General features: G+C 52.2%; 1 protein-coding gene across 2 annotated transcripts in view; it reads left to right on the plus strand.

Moving 5' to 3' along the window:
• The window catches only part of PTPRN2 (protein tyrosine phosphatase receptor type N2), a 419,388-nt gene that overhangs the window by 387,646 nt on the left and 10,912 nt on the right, over positions 1 to 20,830 (plus strand). For both annotated transcript variants that reach the window (XM_074315027.1, XM_074315029.1), the window contains 4 exons: positions 9,671 to 9,790; positions 10,757 to 10,923; positions 16,110 to 16,163; positions 18,178 to 18,242. In XM_074315027.1, coding sequence (XP_074171128.1) covers positions 9,671 to 9,790; positions 10,757 to 10,923; positions 16,110 to 16,163; positions 18,178 to 18,242 — 406 coding nt within the window. The remainder of the gene's footprint in view (positions 1 to 9,670; positions 9,791 to 10,756; positions 10,924 to 16,109; positions 16,164 to 18,177; positions 18,243 to 20,830) is intronic.

The following is a 20,830-nucleotide window of genomic DNA, read 5'->3' on the forward strand; positions in this document are numbered from 1 at the left end:
ACAGGTGTTCATCATAAGTGACTGATCACATCATTTATAAGGGGAGGCCTTTCGTAGTTTTATCATTGGTCATTTTTTCAAAACTTGAGTATAAAAACTTCCTTTCCAGAAAGCTAATGCTTTAAAGATGCTTACTTTTTAAGCCACTTTACCATTTCATTTTTTTGAAATACAAAGAAATGAAATGAATTAATGTTTAAATTATGATATTTTATTCAAATGTGTCCCCTACCTGTTGTTTTAGTCTCATGAAGGTACAAAGGGGCTCAAAGTATAGCTTCTGTCCTTGTGAATGCGTCTCAAAGGCCAGACTGGTCCCTGCCACGCAGGGTGGTCCTCAGACGTTGAAAACTGACCTCAGCGTTAGCCACTAAGAGAGAAATCCAGCCAGTGGCTTTTCCGTCTCCCGTTTCTCTCACTTTCTCCTTGATCAGCAGCCACGTGGCCAAGGCTGCTGAGGTGCCGCAGAGCGTGGGGCCTCCAGGGGCCATGCACGCCTAGGAGGGAGGAGAACAGAGACTCCATTAGGTGGTGGCAGGTGTGTCAACAGGTCCCAGTGTCACTGCAGGTCCCACTGCCCAAAACTTGCATGTTTACTGTGCCATGTGGGGCCCCAAACCCGGGGTGTTTCATTGTCACCAACCTTTGGGTCCCAGCCATCACTTCCTGGCTGTGGCGTCCCCTCTCGGGGGCATTGCTCAAGTCCATCAGCCGGTCACTACAACCAGGTCCCGCATCCAGGGCTTTCCGCCAACCCTCTCCTGACTCGCTGGCACTCCCACTGTTTCCTGTATGTGTTGAAACCTCCTTCCTCTTAGGTGACCAGTCACTTGACTCAGAGCCCATCCCAACCAGTGTGACCGCATCTTAACTTGGTTATATCTGCAGAGACCCTGTTTCCAAACAAGGTCACGTTCACAGTTCACAGGTGGTTTTGATTTTCTGCGGACGCTGTGCAACCCGTTACAGTGGCTAAGAAGAAGGTAGACATTGACTGGGCACCAACATGGCAGTGTGGTCACAGGACAGGCGGCCGTGACCGGAGTCCAGCGAGCAGGGGACAGGGGCGGGGAAGCAGTGAGAGTTCAAGGCCTGTCCTTGGCCTGAGGAGCTCCAGAAGAGGGTAAGCCTCACTTGAGGCCTCTGTCTTCACGTAAATAGGAGATTTCTAGGACACTGTGTCCCTGGCATTTGAGTCGGCAGTGCCAGCCCTTCCACCTTCACCCCACTGCAGAATTTCTCCTGCACCAGCCAGGCCACGTCAGCTCTCCTGCGGGGGGCTGACCTCCCCAACACTCCGCCCTTGTCCCCGGGGGCTCAGCTCCCAGGACCCGGCACCTAGAAACGGGACCCAGAAAATAACAGAGGAGCTGTTCAACAACCACACGCTGACTCTGCTCCAGCAAACTGTTCCTATCGGGTGGGTCCACGTCTTTCTCTCAGTCCGGACTGTGCGTTTTAAGGTTTAACTGTAAAAACTTGTCTTCTATACCTACCCTAGAAGTAAGTGTATTCCGTGCCCGCAGAGGCCCTGCACTGAGTCCCGAGTCCCCCTCGGCCATCAAGCGACTGTGCCGTCCTCACCCCACATGGGAGGTTCAGAAATCAGTTTTACTCAGAAAGATGTAAACTCGCTTAGAAATAATATGCATTTTAAAGAGAACAGACCAGGGGGGAGGGGAGCCTTTCTCAGGTAAACACTTTTTTTTCACGTGGAACAGTCTTGGGCTGTGTTCTTTGAGGTCTTAGAAATATTCCGGCTCTCCTCTCTGCGGGTCAGGCCGGGTCTGCAGCGCTGTGTTCAGCTCCGGGTCACCAAGGGCAGTGACATTTAAAACGAACACAGATCAGACCTCAGGGCTGGGGGGAAATGGCCACGATGGAGCGTTTTGAGATGCACAGAAGGAAAAGCCGAAAACGCAGAGGAAGGAGGAGGACTGGGGGCAGGAAGGCGGCTGCTGAGGGCCCTGAGGGGGGGCTGGGGCTGGGGGGGGACTGGTCCATGGGCTTCCCAAGGACAGCGTTTATGTCCCAGTAAATTTTACATGAGGAAGATGAGCTTGGTCTTGTGAGGCATTCTCCTTACTGGTTCAGGACTGCGAAGTAACCTCCAGGGAGGACCTGACACCTGGCCCCGATGCAGCCCAGGCAGCTGAGTTCTGGCTGTTGTTGACCAAGCACATGGTGGGGGGTGGGGAAAGGAGGCACAGGCGGAGGAGAAGGGGACAGAGGTCAGCTGCCCACTGGTCTGACCCTGTGGCTGGGGAGGCGTGGGAGACACGACCTACCAAGTCCCGACTCCAGGCGGGTGGCACCTGGGGGCCTGGCCTGGAGCACCCAGAGAGGATGGCGCTGGGTCGCCCAGGGCTCCCCAACCCCCACGCAGACCCAGGGCCGAGGGTCCCTTCCTCCTGAGATCAGTCGTCGGCCTACCTCTGAGGCTGGCTGAGGGTGTGGCTTGTCCCCAGACCCCTATGCCCAGGCAGTGAGTGACAGAGAAGCCATATGTTGTGCAGGGCGTCCGGCGGGGTCTCTGGTCCCGCTCCCCAAACAAGAACGCAGGACATGGTGAGGCCAAAAAGGAACACCCATGGAGCCATAGGTAGGGGAGTCATACCACTATATTCTCGCTGGGGGCTGGGTTGGAGACACAGGAGGCAGGAGCCACACTGTTCGCAACCCTCATTGCTCCGCTTGCAGGCTCAGCCACCATCTTCTTGTTAGCCCCCATTTTTTTCTGCTAGCGTAGCCACAGCAGTTATATTAGTGGCCAATGGCTCACTGGTTATAGCTGACGGCCATGCAATCACAGTTGATGGCCATTTACTACCTGAGCCAGCAGCTTTCTATGTGAGGCCGGGAGCCTGGAAACTGCTTTCTGGGGCTCTGCCCCCACACTCCACCCCTACAGGCTCTCGCCTCACAATCTACGCAACAAGCATCTTCCGCGAGAGGTCCTGTGCGAGGAGCCTGGAGGTGAATGCAATATCCTGGACACAGCCAGGCTCTCTGGGCACAGCCAGGGTTTCTCAGGGCACCACCAGTGCTTCTGGGCATGGCCAGACTTCCTGGACTTCTTAGGGTACCACCTGTCTTCCCGGACTCAGCCAGGGCTCTCAGGGCACTGCCACTGTGGGGACAGCCACACTTCCTGGACACAGCCAGGGCTCTCAGGGCACTGCCACTCTCTCTGGGCCTCTCAGGGTACCCTGCTGGAACAACAGCGGTTCACAGTCAAGGTGCTTACATATTCTCGATGGCGGCCAGTCAAGACACAAAAGCAAGTATCATACCAGTTCCACTACATGGTGGTATGTTCCTAAACAGTCAAGCTGTCCATTAAATTAGGGATGGAAGGCCATTCCCCATAGTCCATAGTCATTCGCCAGGGCTGTCCTGGGGGTGAGGAATGACCTTGACCTCACCCTCATCTCCCACAGAGGACTCAGCAAGCCTTTCCTCCTGGGACAAGTCCCGCATCCAGGCTGCCTGAGCAGGAACTTCCCGGCCCACAGGGCTGCAATGACCTTTGCTTTCTCCGGCCTGTGCTGGTTGGGGAACCGTCCACATCTTTCCACCTCTCCACGGGGCTCCATCTCTCCAGCAGCTGCATGGCTTTTCCTGTGCTGGTGGGAGAACCGTCCACGTCCTCCCACCCCTCCACGGGGGTCCAGCTCTCCGGCAGCTGCTCCTCCTGGTCTTCCTCAGACTGGGTGTTCACACACACAAACTGCTCCACCGTCCTTTGGAGAGCTTTGGCCGGCACCGTACCCTGCTCGCTGCGGCATTTGTCGTGCGGGAGACCCTGCTCGCTGCACCATATGTCATGCAGGGTGCCAGGCGGGGTCTCTGCTCCCGCTCCCCGCATAAGAACGCAGGATATGGTGAGGCCAAAAAGGAACACCCACGGAACCATAGATGGGGGAGTCATACCACTATATTCTTGCTGGAGGCTGGGTTGGAGACGCAGGAAACAGGAGCCACACAATTCTCAACCCTCATTGCTCTGCTTGCAGGCTCAGCCACCATCTTCTTGCTAGCCCCCATTTTCCTGCTAGCATAGCCACAGCAGTTATATTAGTGGCCAATGGCTCACTGGTTACTGCTGATGGCCAATTAGCCACAGCTGATGGCCATGCAGTCACAGTTGATGGCCATTTACTATCTGAGCCAGCACCTTTCTATGTGAGGCCGAGAGCCTGGAAACTACTTTCTGGGGCTCTGTCCCCACATCATATTTGGTGATGTCACCAATTCTCTAATACTTAGGAGTCCCAATAACTTCCAGGTTGGTTGATTTTTAAAGCACGTTGCTTTTGATTAAATTAAAGGGAAATCGAAGAATTGAGGAGAGTTCGTTGCTTAGGGAAAACCTGACTTTTCATTTCCATGAGTTCATAGGTACTTTAACCACATGCCCTAGATTTTCCGGGATTTTTACTTCAAATATTCAGTCTCGGACTTTCTGAGCCTAAGTTCACAAACCTTTACAGATAAAACGTTTGCCATGTCCCCTTATTTAAGTGTGGGGTTTGAAAACAGTACATCTGCGGGCTGTGCTGGTTATGACTGGCCAGCATTGCAACGGGGAGTTTGCATCCCCTCACTTCACACAGGTCGGAACTTACACCAGCTGGGACGAAAAGCACGTCTTGCGTTTCTGTTTTGGCTGATTTTTATGGGTCCCAGCTGAAAACGTCCTGGCTGTTCTGCTTTGATGAGTAGTATTGGTTCCCCAGTGTCTGTCTCTCTCTCTTCCTTCCTCCGCCCTCCTCCCCCGATTCCTAACTGGACCAGGGGCATTTACATCAGGTCCTGATCTTGAAGCGTGACAGCCTGAAGGTGGCACTTCTGTCTGAGGACACAGTGCATATTTAGTCTGAACCACAAACAAGGCTCCAGGGACTCTGAGTGACTCCAAGTGACAACACTGCCTGGGGCCCAGAGAGCTTCCTGTACAAACATTTGCCACAAATACCCCCAGGCCTGGAATGTCGGCCTTGCTGGGGACTCCCGACCGCCACAGACGCAGGCCGTTCTGTCTCCAAAGGCCCTGAGTCCAGTGAGGTGACCAGCACGTCTCGTGTGGGGCGTTCTCCTGGTCTCCTCCTGCCTGGGCACCCGTACTGCTGGTGGAAACTCCCGAGTCTTTCGCTGCTGTTTGTTGCTACAAGATCGTGGCCATGTGACTGGTTTGGGCGTTAAACTCAGCATTTCAGCCATGGGCCTCGGTTTCCCTCACTGCACCCTTTTCTCTGAAGGCAGCCACACTGACAGGTTGTTTAGACAAAATCAGATCAGGCCGGTGAGTTGTAGGTTGCGCATGGAAGACACAGTAAAAATGTCAGCGCCGGCCTCTCATTCAATCACCACCACCAAGTCTGTGGTGTGACAGAGCCTGTGACGTGTGACAACTGGCGTCTGAAGAGGCCCGATGCCACGTTCCTCAGTGTTGGCCCGAGGCAGGGTGAGCGGGCGTGGGGTTTCAGACACCTGCTTTTTCTTCAGTCCATTTCAGACCACGCAGTGACAGCTGGGTGACATCGGTGAGCGCGTGAGGAACGGAGGCAAGTGTGTGGGCTCGTCACGTGACGCCTCACCATTTTCAATTTGACTCAGCGTCCCCATTGCCGGCTTAGTTTATCTCTGCTCCACCCATGAAAGGAAGTTCAAACAGAAACAAGCTGTGCGGTCGGGGCAGGGGCGCTGGGCCAACGCGGAGAAGGCCGCCTTCACCTCAGCCCAGCAGCCCCGGCTGTGCGTGCAGACCATCCGTGCGCTTTAAAAACAAACAAACAATGCTTTTCTGTCTATGGAGAGGTCCTGGGAGGACTTCTGCCAGGCAAGCCTTTGATAGCATTTTTCTGAGTTACCTCTTTTTACAGAAATAGTCAACAATCTGTTAAAATATGTATTGTTTTCAAGGAAGCGTCCACTAGAGGGAAGGCCGTGCTAGGGGCCTCGGAGGGTACAGAGGCCCCAGCCGAGCGTCTCTTCTTCAGGGAGCTGACAGGCGGTGGAAGAAAGACGCCGGAGCACCAACGAGGATGCTACGAGGTAGAAAGGGCTGCGTCACCAGAGGAGGGCGCTTCCTGCAGGAGGGACCAGTGCCGTGTGGGGAACAGCCTGGTCGCCTTCCCTCAGTCAGCTCGGGCTCCGAGGGGGTTTTGTTCTTTAAGTACCTCAAACCCAGAAAAGACTTCGGATGAAGAGACTGCGGTTTCTTTCCCTCTGCTTAATTAGCTTAATATATGAAACTTCGAGTTGACATTTCCAACCCCACGAACAATCAGGGTGGAGTGGAGGCCGTGTGCGAACACGTGTGTCGGTTTCCTGGAGCAGCTGGAACAAAGCACCGCAAAGCGGACGGCTTCAGACACCAGAACGTCTTCTCACAGCGCTGAGGCCAGGCTCTGAGCGAGAGGTGTCGCTCCCTCCCAGGCCTGGCGAGGGGGACCCATGTCCCAGTGCCTGGGACTTGTGGTCCTGTCGCTCGTCTCTGCTCCTTCTCCCTGTGTCCCTGTCTCCACATGACACTGTTCTGACAGGAGCCCAAGTCTTATTGGATCAGGACCCATCCTGATGGAGCATAACATCGCCTTTTTTTTTATTGGGGACAGTGTGTGTCTCCAGGGCCCATCAGCTCCAAGTCGTCCTTCAGTCTAGTTGTGGAGGGCGCAGCTCAGCTCCAAGTCCAGTCGCCGTTTTCAATCTTAGTTGCAGGGGCACAGCCCACCATCCCATGCGGGAATTGAACCGGCAACCTTGGTGTTGAGAGCTCGCGCTCTAATCAGCTGAGCCATCCGGCTGCCCCTCCGGAAGCTCAGCAGCAGCTCATTGTCTTCAATCTAGTTGTGGAGGGCGCAGCTCACTGGCCCATGTGGGGATCGAACCTGCAACCCTGTTGTTCAGAGCTCGCACTCTAACCGACTGAGCCATCCAGTCGCCCCAACATCAACTCTTTAACTCAGTCTCGTGTGCAGATCCCCTGTTTCCAAATAAGACCACTCACAGGTGCCCCTGCAAGGACTTCAGCATATCTTTTTGGGGGAACAAAATCCAACCCATGACAAAGCATAGTGTGGTCTTATCAGCAGTCAGTAAACTTACACAGTTGGATGAACTAGCAGCCAGTGTGCGCATTTCGTGTCACTTGTGCAACTGTCTGAACTACGTCCCATTAACTTCACCTGAGAACCAGGTTCCCATCAAGCTGTGTCAGCTGTGTTGTCATCGCGAGTTTCTTCTCTCCGTCACCTTTGAGTGACCCAGCCTCGGGTGGGCTCCAGGGACCACAGCAGGTGGTGGCCGTCATGCTTCCTGACGGCCGAGAACCACCAGGCTCACCCCCAGCAAGGCCCTGGCCCTCACGACACCCTGGCCAGCCAACCAGTGGTGTCCGGGCTGGCACGGCTGTGAAGCCACCACAAAGGGGTCCTTCCCACCTCTTGTCTGAAACACAGCTGACTCACAGATGGGTCCTGCGCCTCCGGCCCATTTTTAATCCATGTTGGCAGCTCTGCTCTGACCCAGGGTGCAAGCATCTGCTTCCCGGTGTGGAAAGTCACCCGCTTTACGCCCAGGGAGGACTGGTGGGCAGGGCGGCAGGATGCCACGGCGGGACTCTTGGCACCTCCAGACATACTAGCTGCTCGATAAATGAGCCCGCGAGCCAGGAGACCACAATAAATGTGCCAGCGAACGGGTGCTGGAATTTGTGCTCCTGCAGTTGAAGCGTCCAGGTCTCAGGCAAACGCCTGCTGGTCTCAGGGGCCCCCACCAAGACCAGGTAGGGACTATGGGGCGTCACGTAGTTTCCAGAAGAGAAGGACTGTGGTTGCTCTGAGGTTGGTCACACCAGTGGGCCTTTCTGGTGCTGGGCACCGCCCTGCGAGAGACACACCGAGAAAGGCGGAAATAGTGAGACCTGCGTGCGCTGAGAAAGGAGCCAGTGAACTGGAATTTTCAGTAGCATCCTGGGTCCCACAAGAGTGCAGCTGACTGTCTCAGAAGGTGCCGGAGTCCAGCCTCCGGGCCCCAGCTGGTGCCCAGGTGGGCGGCCTGTTTGTCTGATTTAGTAAATTCCTCTCTGTGCTTCCACACAGTGACCAAAAAGGAAATATTGTCCCCACGAGTGCCTTTGGGATTGTTTGCTTAAATTAGGTTTCATTTGGATTTAATCTTACCCAAATCATCGGAGAGCCGGGCGGCCCGAGTGGAAGCGCCGTGTGTGGACCAATGAGCGTGCTGCTCGCCCGGAAGCGCCCTAAGTGACGGGGCTTCGTAATGTCACACTTGGGTGGCACAGTGGAGGCCCAGGCGATTAGTTTATGGTCTCGCTCATTGTGCTTTTATTACACTCATAAAATCCGTGTTTCTCCTCATTTTCGTAATGGCTTCAATGAGCCCCTCCACCTTCTGAAGGCACATTAGTGGTTGTGTGCCAGGCCAGTCAGCAGCCTGCAAAGCTGCAAGTCAGACCCGGGCCTTGAATTCACAGCGTGCAGCTGGCCCTGCACCGAGGAAAAGGGAGGGGCCCAGGCCCGAGCATCATTCCTGTTTACTTGTGGGCTTTTTCGTAAACACATCAGCGGGTTCCATTAAATTCCAACACGAATGGTCCACCGTGAGGTGCCTGTCTGTGCCACGTGGGAATATAAAGCGATGTGGAAAGAGGGAACTATCGTGCACGTGTCTGATTTCTAAAATACAACTTAAGGGGGGTTTTAATGACATGAAGTCTAAAGAGAAAGCATTTTATATTTGAGATGTGTTTTAAATAACAAGATTGTAATTGGATTGTTACATGGGTATTTAAAGGAAATGGAAGCTCTCGCAGATACTAAATTTACATGTAAATGCTTGCAAACGCTTCTGTGCAGTTCAGCAGAGCACTGCCGGAAGGCAGCCCGTGCGCTCCCCGGTGACTGAGCTGATGAACCCGGCGGTGCCTCCGCCGCCCACACACTGGCGGTTTCTGTGCCTGCGCTCCCGGCCACGGGCCTGGCACCTGAGCTGGAGGCTTTTGTGTCTTGGCCAGTTTTGCCATGTTTCATGTGTGTTCAGTTGTTGACTGTGTCACGGAGTTGTTTTTTATGTGCTATTATGAATTACTGACCCAGTTTGGGCTGTTCAGTAATTCACTTGAATGGCTGTATTTTGGTATGAATAATGAACCTGCAGAGGTGGGCGCTGCTTTCTGTCAGCCTCTCTGAAAAGAACCTTCCAGAGCTTCTGACGGGAGAGCAGCTTCACAAAGCAAGATGCCTGTCTGGTGACGCAGACAGTGACGACGACCAGGAAGTGAGCGTGTCGGCTGATCCCCGTCTGCGGGGCCGGGGAGCTGGCCGTGTCCTCGTGGCTGCTGAGCAGGGAACTCCGGACGCCATGTCTATTTTGGGTTGCATTCTGGAAAGTTCCCTTCCTAGAGCAGACGTTGGCAAGTCACACTGCTGAACGTGGAACTGGGGAGGTTTTAAAAGGCGTGGAATGAATTAGCTTGATTTTGTAAAATATTTCATGGAACGTGCAAAATATGGGGCCAGTGTACGCAGAGCTGTGAGTGCCGCTGCAGAGCAGAACTACGTAAGGAAAATGGGGTAAATGTCCTGCGGGTGTGTGAATGGGGGTGGTCACTACCAGTCACGCCATGGCCGCTCTCTGTGTGCAGATGGTGTGGGAGAGTGGCTGCGTGGTCATCGTCATGCTGACCCCCCTGTCGGAGAACGGCGTGAGGCAGTGCTACCACTACTGGCCAGACGAAGGCTCCAACCTTTACCACGTCTACGAGGTACTTCACCAAGGCGCCTGCCCTGGGCCCCTGCCCCCCTGTAGCCGCCCCATGCGGCCAGGTCCCCACCGGGAGCCGGGGAGGCTGGCCCGCAGGCATCCCCAGGGCCCGTGGTCAGGGCCGCCAGGCCCTCCGAACAGCTGGCTCACTGTGACTGCGGCGTGAACCGCATGGTCCTCATTTCTGAAGGTTTATGAATCCAAACGCAGACAGAAAGGACCAAACAGATGACCTCACAGGGTGTTCTGTTGAGCCACGTCCTGGGAAGAGGCCTCCTGGTAGGTCGGGCTTTAGAAAGAACCTGCCATCTGTGGTCTCCTCCCGCTCTGCTCATGGGCTTATGGCAACCTTTTTATTTGGGGAACGTGCTGGCAAAGTGTATTTCTCTTGCTGGATTTTCCACCCACATCAAAATCGGGCAGTTAAGCAAGCCCAGATGCGTATGTTGGCTCTGCTCTGTGTGAAAGTGGTCAGATGCCCACGTCCACAGCAGGGACCATGTTAGAAGCTTGAGGGTCAGTCCTGAATCGTAGTTGTGGCTCTTGGGTCATGCAAATGGGCTGACCCCCGAGAAGCACCACACTCAGGGCCAAGCGACACTCTGGATCCAGTTTCTTCGTCCAGGTAGAACCCCACTGGTGTTTCTGTGCAGGAGTATCGTTTTTCTCTTGTGATTTTTCTTGGAGGTTTATGTGACTTAGAAATACAAAAGGCAAAAACTGAAGTGGTTTTGGATTATAACACATTTTTCTGATTATTTGACTATTAAGTCCCTATGTGACATTAAAGAAAAACCCATAAAGTTGCCCTTTGTATAAATGTATTAAAACTGAGAAGGCAGGAGGGGCCCTTGAAGCCAGCGGTCAGCCCATCTGCGCTATGAGATGTGTGGTCTCGACCGTCCTGTCCTCCAAGTGGCCGCCCCACGACGCCTGGCCTGTCCCCTGTCCCCTCTCCTCCTGCCAGGTCAACCTGGTCTCCGAGCACATCTGGTGTGACGATTTCCTCGTGAGGAGCTTTTACCTGAAGAACCTGCAAACCAATGAGACGCGCACGGTGACCCAGTTCCACTTCCTGAGCTGGTATGACCAGGGCGTGCCTTCTTCCGCGAGGTCACTTCTGGATTTCCGCAGGTACGACAAAGCCGCTCACAGGCCGTCGCGGTTAGCATGTGGACCAGCAGCAGGGAGCAGAGCCGCTGGGAGAGGGGCCATCTGTTTATATGTACATGTTCTCAAGGCAGTTACGTTACACAGGGAGGGGGAGGGGAGGTGTGTTAGCTACACGTCATTTACATACTCACTGCAAGACGATTTCAAGTTTTAGAGGCATTAGAATGTAAGCGAAGAACAGGCACCTTAGAATTGTGGAGTATGATCGTGCTTTTGATAAGATTCTCCAAGAGAGGAAGAGCCCCAAAGGTGTTGGTGAATGAAACCCAGACTTTCAGTTTGGATGCTCATCTGCTCAGAAACGACGCTGAGACGTCACAGGTGTAGGCCCTGATTCTAAAACCCACAGTCTCGGCCGGAAGCCTGGGTGTAGGTAGCACATGACTGTCTGTATTTTTAGTGCAATTTTGAAGCTGACAGTTTTAAAACATCCAGTCTTTTGTTCATGCTGTAGTCAGCTAGTCACCCGGTGGGTCGTCTTGTTTCAAAGTGTATTTATTGAATTGTTGAAATGAATGCTAGACTCCATCTTGCAGGAAGATATTGACAGTACAAAAAAAAAAAGCAACACTTGACACAGGGGTCTGATTGTACCTCCCGCTGGGACAGCCGTTGGCTACCCCTGGCTGTTGAATGGTGGTGAGTGAATAAACAACCACCGAGAAAAGTACCCACAACCCAGTGCTAAGTCTCACAGACCCTCTTACACCTAACTGAGTGGACACCAACCTAGTAAGGAAAACAGGTAACTGTTCAAAACAGGAAGTAGGGAATGAGGACAGGTGCTGTTTAATCACATTACGATCATAAAGGCATTCGTGTCTGAACAGGTTTCCACCCTGGAGGCCACGGCCATGTCACTGAGGGAGGTTGAAAGGCAGGTGTCGTCATAAAGATGGGATTCAGGCTTATCTCTGGATTCCTTGATTTGAGTGTTACAGATTCATAGGTTATTATGAAACTGTTTCTTTTGCCTTTCAGTCCACTTATTGGCGTAGTTCTTTGGTCCCAGTAGCATGTGAAAGAGGGGAGACACACATTTGGTGTCACATCCACAGACACACTCCGTGACCATGTCCACACCCACCTCCTCTCCTAAAGAGGCAGAGGACGCATCGAATCCCAAACACACCCCCCAACAGTGGCCGCACAGTCTTCCTTCCCAATCCATCCTCGTTTCCTGGACATCACCTATATTTTCTTAATAGAAATTTATTTCTAAAGACATGCTATCTAAAAGTCTTACCTGGGGCACATTTCCTGCGATAGTCTTCAAAAATGAGCCATTCCTGGCAAGATGGGTGTGGCTACAAAGACGGCGCTACCCTAACCCCGTCTTTACGGTCATCCGGCGTGTTTGTCCGTCTGTGCTCGTGGGCCTGTTTCTCCATCGCATCCATGCATGGAATTTACGCTCCATAACCGACCCATGCTTACAATTCTTCCTGGAGAACGATCAGATTCTGCAAATCCCCTTTGTCTAGAGTCTTAGCAGATAGGACTCGAAAAGGTTTCTGTTCAGTTAAAAGCAACACGAAGCCCCAGACACAGCTTTAAAGTCTCATTAGAATCGAAAGCTTATCTGGCCGGCCTCGTTTGTCACTACCCAGCGGTTTAGGCCAGGTGGCCTCTCACTACTGGCTGGACAATCGGTGTGAATGGTCACATTCTCAGAGGGCATCACGCTGAGACACGGATTGCTGCTTTGTGGTTTTCTGTGTAAAATAGTACGATGGCAGCCCAGTTTCAGCAACTGGGGAGGTGACAGTGGTTCTGGAGACACCGGTCGCTCCAGTGCAGCCGAGGCCTCGTCCTCCTTCCGTGGGCCTTGGCCGTAGCTCAGCCTTCACCCTCGCTGGGGCAGGCAGCCAGAGCGTAACTAGGAATGTCTGGAGCCCAGAGGGAACGCATTTACACTGTAAAGAGAAGCTGCTCAGCTAGGAGATAATTAGCACCACGTGAGGGCTCCGCTTTAGAAGAATTCTCTCTCTGTCTGTCTCTGATGCTCACTCTTGCTGTGGCAATGACATCCATGCTCCTGCTCACTGTAAACATGGGCAAACCCTTACTTTGCCAGCTAATTAGCGGTGGCCAGTGTCATTTTTGTGACGTTGCAGCTAGTAATATGAGCCCAGTTGCATAGTCACAAAAGTGATCGTTGGAAACTGTGACTGTACTGCAGGGACAGTGTGGGAAGCCCCTTTTCTGAGCCTCTAACAGCCTCTGACCTTTGCTTGCTGGTGGCTGCATGGCGGTCGCTCTCACTCAGTGACCCACGGGTTGGTTTGTATTACTAATCGTTCTTTCTCAGTGGATTCCTCCTGTGGACGTATACATAACATCCGCTTTTCTTAATGTTTGCGACCTTTTGCTTCCTGATGATTTGCTCTGATAGTGGTCAAACAAGGAGCTGTGTATCGCCGTCTGTGAATAACGTGCTTCTCTATCTTGGGTCGACCAGATGAACGCTTTTGTGGACTATGGTGCTTCTGCCTTCCTGCTTTGGTGTTTCACGCTGTAATAACACACGCACATGATTCTCTGTAAATAAATGCTAAACCACAGCAGCACCCTGCATTGACACTGCGCGTCTCGGGGCTGTTTGTAAATAGGGTCAGCGCGGGGTGGGCTGGCGTGGATATTAAAATCACAGCAAAGCCTTCCTAGCAGCTGCCAGGCAGCTAGTCAGAACACGCTGCAGAAAACAGAACTGAAATCTATGGACACACGAACACGGGAGCTGCAGGGGTGGAGAAGCGAGCTGCCCACGTAGCCAGGGGCCTGTTCTTACTGCGCTTTGCGAAACAGCTCAGCAGCTGTAACGGTCTCTCCTGGCTGCTCACCGGCTCCTACAGTCGTGTTTTCTAAAGCCAGTGCAGCCGAAAGCCAGGCCTGTGGTCGTGTTTATTTTTAATGTTCTTTTTTTATGCTGGCACCTGGCCAGTGACTGAACGTGCAGAAGCTGAGTTGAGTCTTTACGAACAGGCGGGACAGCCAGGTGTGGACTGTAGCGGGGTGTTGGAGGGGCAGAGCTGAGCTGGCCCACGTTTAAAAGCCTCAGACTGAGAAACTCCCAGTAAAATCTTGTTAGAAACTGAAAGGCTGTAAAAACAGTGCCACCCTAGCTCTGGTTGGGCAGGTCAGCTTGCTCGATTCTGCACGTGAGCACCGTGCATGCCCACAATGCACATACACATACATGCATACAGTACACTTATGCACATACACACGTGTGCATACACGTGCACGTACACGCACAAACATGCACGTACACACATACACATGGCCTTGTTTGAGCTGCTGGGTTTCACGTGCCCACACTCAAGGTACGTCCTTGAGGTCTGGTGCCTATTTCGTCAGCGTCAAAGCTCACATTGCCTTTACAGCCTGAGTCTTAGGAGGTTTGGGGGAAAATGAGTGGATCTGCTTTCGTATCTGCTTTACTCTCAAAGAGCCAAGAACTTTGGAGGCATTGTGGCTCACGTGTACCATTGATTTTAATGAGTTCACTTTGACTTTCTCCGCCTTTCCCCCCAAACTTAGCATTGCAGTGTACACAAAAAGCAAGAAAAGGCTCCAGCTGAAATGGTGACGTGGCCATGGGGACACTGGGCAGCTTATTTGACCCATGTTTCTGGGTCTTCTCATTTTTTAATGATTTTGAACAAATTTACATACATGTAATTTATTTTTTTATTTTATATTAGTTTCAGGTGCACAGTGCAGTGGTTAGGCATTTATGTAATTTATGAAGTGACCCCCTGGGAAGTGACCCATTGACACCCTACGTAGTCCTTACATTATTGACTACATTCCTCATTTCACATCCCCATGACTATTTTGTGGGGTATTTTCATTTTAGAGACACCTTTTTGGGGGGGTGTCTTTCAATGCTGCGTGTTTTCGGAGGACAGCAGCCAGGTCCTGTGCTGCCCTGAGCGGGCTGGGAGCGTGGCCCGTCTGAGGGCTGCGTCTTGCCTGGGCTCCTGCACCCCTCACGCTGGTCAGGGCGCTGTAGGCCTCACCTCAGCAGTGCCTCGTTCTGTTCACCCCACAGAGGAAGTGTGACAACACAGTGATACTGAGGCTCGGCTGCACGACGCTGACTGAACTTACGCCATGAACTGAGTCAGCGCCCAGCCCCGGGCCTCCCGGCTCACAGGGCTGGGAGCAAAGCAGCCATTGACTGAATTTTCACTTGCAACTATTTTCGTGCTGAGCAGGCAGCCTGTGCAAAGAAATGTGACATTTCCCCATTTCTGGTACAAGGAAACAGATTTCTCTGCACCGTCATCCCTTTAACTTGCACCTCATGGCTTCTGTTGTACAAGTTCACAGCTCATTTTAGAACACACCCGCCTCATATATTTTTCCTTCCAATAAACCAAGATTCTGTCTTTGATTTTCTTTATTCAGAAACATTTTACTGAGAATTTCGATGTACTTTGTGAACACATATACTTGTTTCACTGACTTCATTCTACAGTGGGTTTCACATCAGCCTGTGTTTGGATTTAGGGCTTGGTTACAAACTCTTAATCTATGCTTCTTGTTAATTTTCTTGAATTTTGATCTAAAATCTGCACAATGAAGTTGTTTTTAAACATACTCAAATTTATAAGGTGGAAAGACTTGTCTGAGGTTTGTCCATAATTTAGACACTTTACAAAACAGATGGGTCAAAAGCATCTTGAAGATGCTGTTTAGAAACAATATAATAATATTACATTCCAAGACGACAGTTAGACCATACGAAATTTTGAGCACACACTGCGAAATTCAAACATTTCACTGAAGAATCCAGACACTCATATCACAACAACAACAAAAAAGGTGAAATTAACTGTAGGAACAAGAGACAGAGAAGGGAGCAGGGGACAGGCTGAGGGTCCCTCTGACCCAACACTCATACCTGCAAAGGGAAAACGTGTAAGAATTGTTTGGAAAGCTCTGTTTAATAACTTGCATTGAAAAAAAAAATAAATCTCTGAAAATGTGTGTCATTTTTATTTTCTTTGTCAAAACAGGCTGTTGCAAGTTGATGTTCAAGACATGATTTACATGCTTTGGCTTATTGGTGATTTTGGATAACATAGCAGAGAAGATGTAATACATAACCGTAATTTCTGTATCTCTTTTTATTTCAGAAAAGTAAACAAGTGCTACAGGGGCCGTTCTTGTCCAATAATTGTTCATTGCAGGCAAGTACAACTTTTAACATGGATTAAGAAGTATTTGTACCTCAAAAAACAAACTACAATTAAATCCAGAAGTTGAACTTTCTAGTGGCTTAATAACTATACCTAACCAGTACTTCCAGTGGAAACCAAAGCTATAAGCTGAATTTTCTATGCCCTTGAGCTAAATGAAGTCGTGTGTTTATGTCAGTGTGCTGGTCCAACCTGCACATTCTGTGTGTCCTTCCCGGAAGCCACTATGCAGGGCGCTACGATCCGTTTCCAAATGCTCGTGTCTGCCACCTTACATGGTGCCACTGCACAAAAACTTTGAGACAACATTTTTGGTCTGTGTCTCTGTCTCAGCCACCAATTCATGCAGCTGAGGTTTGGAAACACGCGCAGATGGTGAAACACTTGGGGACATTTTGAACAGAGACAAAAGCTGTGATTACACAAGGTGGGGCCACCTCCAGTTTACGATGTGAGTCTGGGCCTTTGGGTGAAAATTCAGGGCTCATCCCCTCAGTTAGGTCACGCCCACACCAGCCAGAGCAGAGCCACTCACAAAAAACTCACTCCGTCTTCTCCTGGCTTTACATCAACTGTTTCTGCTAAAGAACCACACTCCATTGTCTAGAACCACCTTGTAGAATGTTCCTTTCTGTCTGGGATAACGGAGAGACACAGCTCCAACGATCAAACACCACGCTTGTCAGGTTCAATCAAGAAGTGAGAGTGTGTGTGTGTTGCATGCATACATGTGTCTGTGTGTGAGTCTGTGTCTATGTCTCTCTGTGTGTATGTGCCTGTCTGTGTCTAGGTGTGTGTCTGTGTGTATATCTCTGTGTCTCTGTGTGTATGGGTGTGTGTCTGTGTGTTTCCGTGTCACCCTATGAGAAGAGGAAGAGAATAGAAGGTTTGGTTCCTTCAAAAAGTCGAGTAGAATAACTTTTACGCACAAATGCACCCAGACGAGCTGCAACGAGATGGAAGATTTTATAGTCGATCTCGAAATGGTTGTGGGAAGAGAACTGAATGCACAGGAGAGAAGAGGGACAGCCCAGCGACAGGAAAGGCACCTGTGGTCCCTGGTCACACAGGGTTAGATGCAGGGCCAGCTCTGCTGCGTCTCCACACAGTGAAGGTGACGTGTACGAAAGTAGAACGTATGAGTATTGGCCTTTCCAATGCAGCTCTCTTCAACCCTTTGTTTGAGAAAACACGTTAGAGCCGAACGCAATGATCCTTGACTCCAGAAAGACCGACCCTGCAGTCTCAGCAGTGGTTTCTCGGGGTTACCGGCCACCATTGCAACCAGAGACTGAAAGCATGGGATTTGTCGTTTAGTCACACAATTCCTCAAGTCTGGAAATGCAAACATTTCTTTTTTTCTTAGTCACAATTGGATTTGCTAGGAGTATAAATGTAAAGCGTCTGTTCGAAGCTGCTCGTGGGGAGAACAGCCACCTCTCAGGGACACAGCTGTGTGGGACGAGATGGTCACACGTGCTTATAGAGAAAGGATGGGCTGAGGCTACTTTCCCCAGAAAAGGAATCATTGTCTTTCATTTGCTATTGTTGAGGCACAATTCAGAACCTTTTTACAACTCCATCCAGATGGTAAATATTCCAGTGGTAGCCGGGGGTGAGGAGATTAAAGAGACGCTAAGGACCGAGTGACGTGTACCCCATGCTGCTGAGAGCAGGGACGGGCTGTCTGTGGTGGGGCCACCCGCCTGCTCGGACGCCCAGCGCCCTGCGTCCCCTGTGCGAGGCTACGTGGGCCTCACGCAGCTCGGTGCAGACACTGAATTCCAGGGCATGGACTCTGACAGCCACCCGGGTCTTCATTCTCCCTCCTCCCCTGCGTCCCCCCGACTCTTCCTCACCCACGTTTTCCCCTTCTCTCACAGTCGCAGCCCTGCTCCCCCTCACGAGCCCCACTCAAACACAGAAGGAACTGAGCTGTCGTTGGCTTTGCTGGTGTGGGGTTACCGTGACGGCGGCATTTTCATCTCTCTCCTTCTGTTGACAGCGACGGCGCAGGCAGGAGCGGCACCTACATCCTGATCGACATGGTTCTCAACAAGATAGCCAAAGGTGAGACTCGGGGGGGCCGCTTTGCTGCGGCTCAGAGCGGGAGGGCGTTGCTATGGCAACCTGGTGTCATGCTCTCAGAGGCCTCGGAGAATGAGCTGGTGGTTTTCCGCGTCATGTGAAAGCTGTTTGCAGCCAGCACGGTGATTCCTGAGGTGCTGCCTTTGTTACAGCGTCCGGTGGTGTGGACACTGGGCTTGGCACACGGTAGATGCTGAATGCAGTCTTGCTAACCCTGGACGCACGTCAGGCGCCCTCGCCTGCCTAAGTGGGGGGTGTTCAGAACATCCTGGAAGGAATTTGCATGAGCCTTCCCATGATAAACTGTTTACAGACACACTCTAGAGGCGCCAAGACCTCTGGTAGCATTTAAACACCTCGTCCCACACGAAGCTTTGCAGGCCCCTCCTCTGTCTATGTGAGGGCTCCTCGGGCGTCTCTCGCGGCGTGGTCTCCAGGCCTGGGCTCCTCAGAGACCAGGCGCTCCATGGCCACCCTGGGAAGGCTGCCAGTGGACACGCCTCTTGCATCACCCCATGAGGGGCCCTGCAGTGGGGAAATGCGTCTAGATTCTGTGTCCCCAACTTACCTGAAAGACCCCATCTTCCTGTGACACCTGTCAGTGTCCCGTGCAACTTGGGAAAGAAACAATGAGACGGGTGACAGTTCATGGGCCCTTTACCCATGAGTGAGCCGTTCTATAGCAACACATGCACGTACACGCACACACACGCACACACGTTCGTTCTGCAGACGCTTCCACCTTCCAGAGAGTCCCGTCTTCATCCTTTGCCTGGCAGTGGGAGTTGGTAGTGATTACAGGATTGTTTCTATACATTTTCGCATAAATGCCAGCGACTCTTAACACAGGTATTTTCCTAACTCCATTTTCTTGTTGTTAAAAAGAAAAATAGATCATGTCTTGAGCCCATTGTTTGAAACGTAAAGACGAGACAGCTTGGATAAACGACCGAACGCCCTACAAGCGGTTACCAGCCTGCCTGGCTGGGTGTCCGCTGGGAGTGCATGACATTGGTTTGTCACCATCAGAAGTGCCTTCAGGCCCCTGAGTTAGCTGAGTGCTGCTGGTGAGCCTACAGCCGGACGAGTGCGAACGCTGTGGTACTGCTTTCAGCAGCACTTCCTGGTTTTAGGCCGTGACTTAATCGGAACCTTTTCAGGTTGGACGTCATTTGTTCCCTGTCCTGTAATGCCACTGCGTCTCCTCAAATACGCCTTGTCATTGGCAAACTTGCAGTTACTGGGAGCTCGGAGCTCGCGATGGAATTTGTGTTTCTTCCCTTGTCACCCGCCTTCCCTTCTCTGTCCGCCAAGCATGTAACGTCTCCCTTCCGTTACACCAAGCACTTCCGGAGGATCCAGACCATCTTGTGTTTGTAAGGCCCTGGGCACTGGTGGTTTCTGGGAACCTGGCTGGTCTGAAGGAAGGAGAAGGCTGCGACGTTCTCTCCATGTTTGTGGGGTCTGCCTGGCATCCACCCAGGGTGCAACCTGGACTTTAAGTGGCTCAGGTCCACTTCACAGAGAAGCCATCATGGAGAAGGTCCCCCAGGGTGGGGCTGACGATTGTCCCCCAGCAGCCCTGGGGCACCGTGCAATCAGAATCCACAGGACGAGTGGGCCAGTGTCCAAGCATGCCGGCCCAGCCCAGCCGTGTGGAGGGGGCCCAAGAGGGCAGCCCCAGGCCTTTCCTGAGATGGTCACCCCTCCTCCTGTTCTTGACCTGCTCCCCCCTGCTGGGAAGCGAAAGGGGGCACTGATCTGGGGCCGGGCTTGGTGTCGGCTGAGATCAAAGTGCAGGGTGTCCCCTCCTAGCCAGCAAGGTGCCTTTCCCAGGCCACCACACTGAGTGGCCGCCTGCCCGGGGTTTTGTTCTGGCGCAGGCTCGCCTGGCCGCCTTTGTCTGGCCTGAGAAGCCGGAGGCCTGCTGCAGACCCCGTGTTTTCAGATGATCAAAGGCTCCAAGCCTGGATACCAAACCTTTCTTCCCATTTCCTTCTCTTAAAAAAAGTGAATTGCACGGGACCAAAGCCTCTGCAGAGCCTTGCTGCGCCTGGGCAGCCCTGCAGGCGCCAGCTCCCACCAGACCCCAGGCACATTTGCAGCTGCGGCCACAGCCCCCTCGGTCACACAGGCCCTCGGGGATTAGGGCCTGTGAGGGGCCGGCCGGAGTGGTTAAGTCCCCGCCCTGTGCTGGCAGTGATGCAGCTGGAGAGCCGAGAGGCCCTTTGTGGCAGGAGACGCGGTTCCAACCTGTGAAAGTCTGTGGCTCCTTTTTCTTCACTGCAAATGTGTTTCTAACTCATAGTTAATATTTGCGTCAGGATTAGTGTTTGGCTAGCATGACCTTCTGTCAGGGAAGGACTTAGCTCAAATGTAACGATCAGTGTTTTGCAGCCAAGATCTTTTCCAAGGTTGTGCTTTTTAAATGATTGTCAGTGGCTTTTCTTTACCCAGGGTGTTGCTTTTTCTGTTTCATCGCCGTTTTTTAAAGGACTGAGCGGGGAGCTTCCCAAAGACGCTGTTTGTGGGTCACCCTGAGTTGGCATTGCAGCCCGCGTGGCCAGACC

The sequence above is a fragment of the Rhinolophus sinicus genome, linkage group LG11 (assembly GCF_036562045.2).
Source record: "Rhinolophus sinicus isolate RSC01 linkage group LG11, ASM3656204v1, whole genome shotgun sequence".
Lineage (NCBI taxonomy): Eukaryota > Metazoa > Chordata > Mammalia > Chiroptera > Rhinolophidae > Rhinolophus > Rhinolophus sinicus.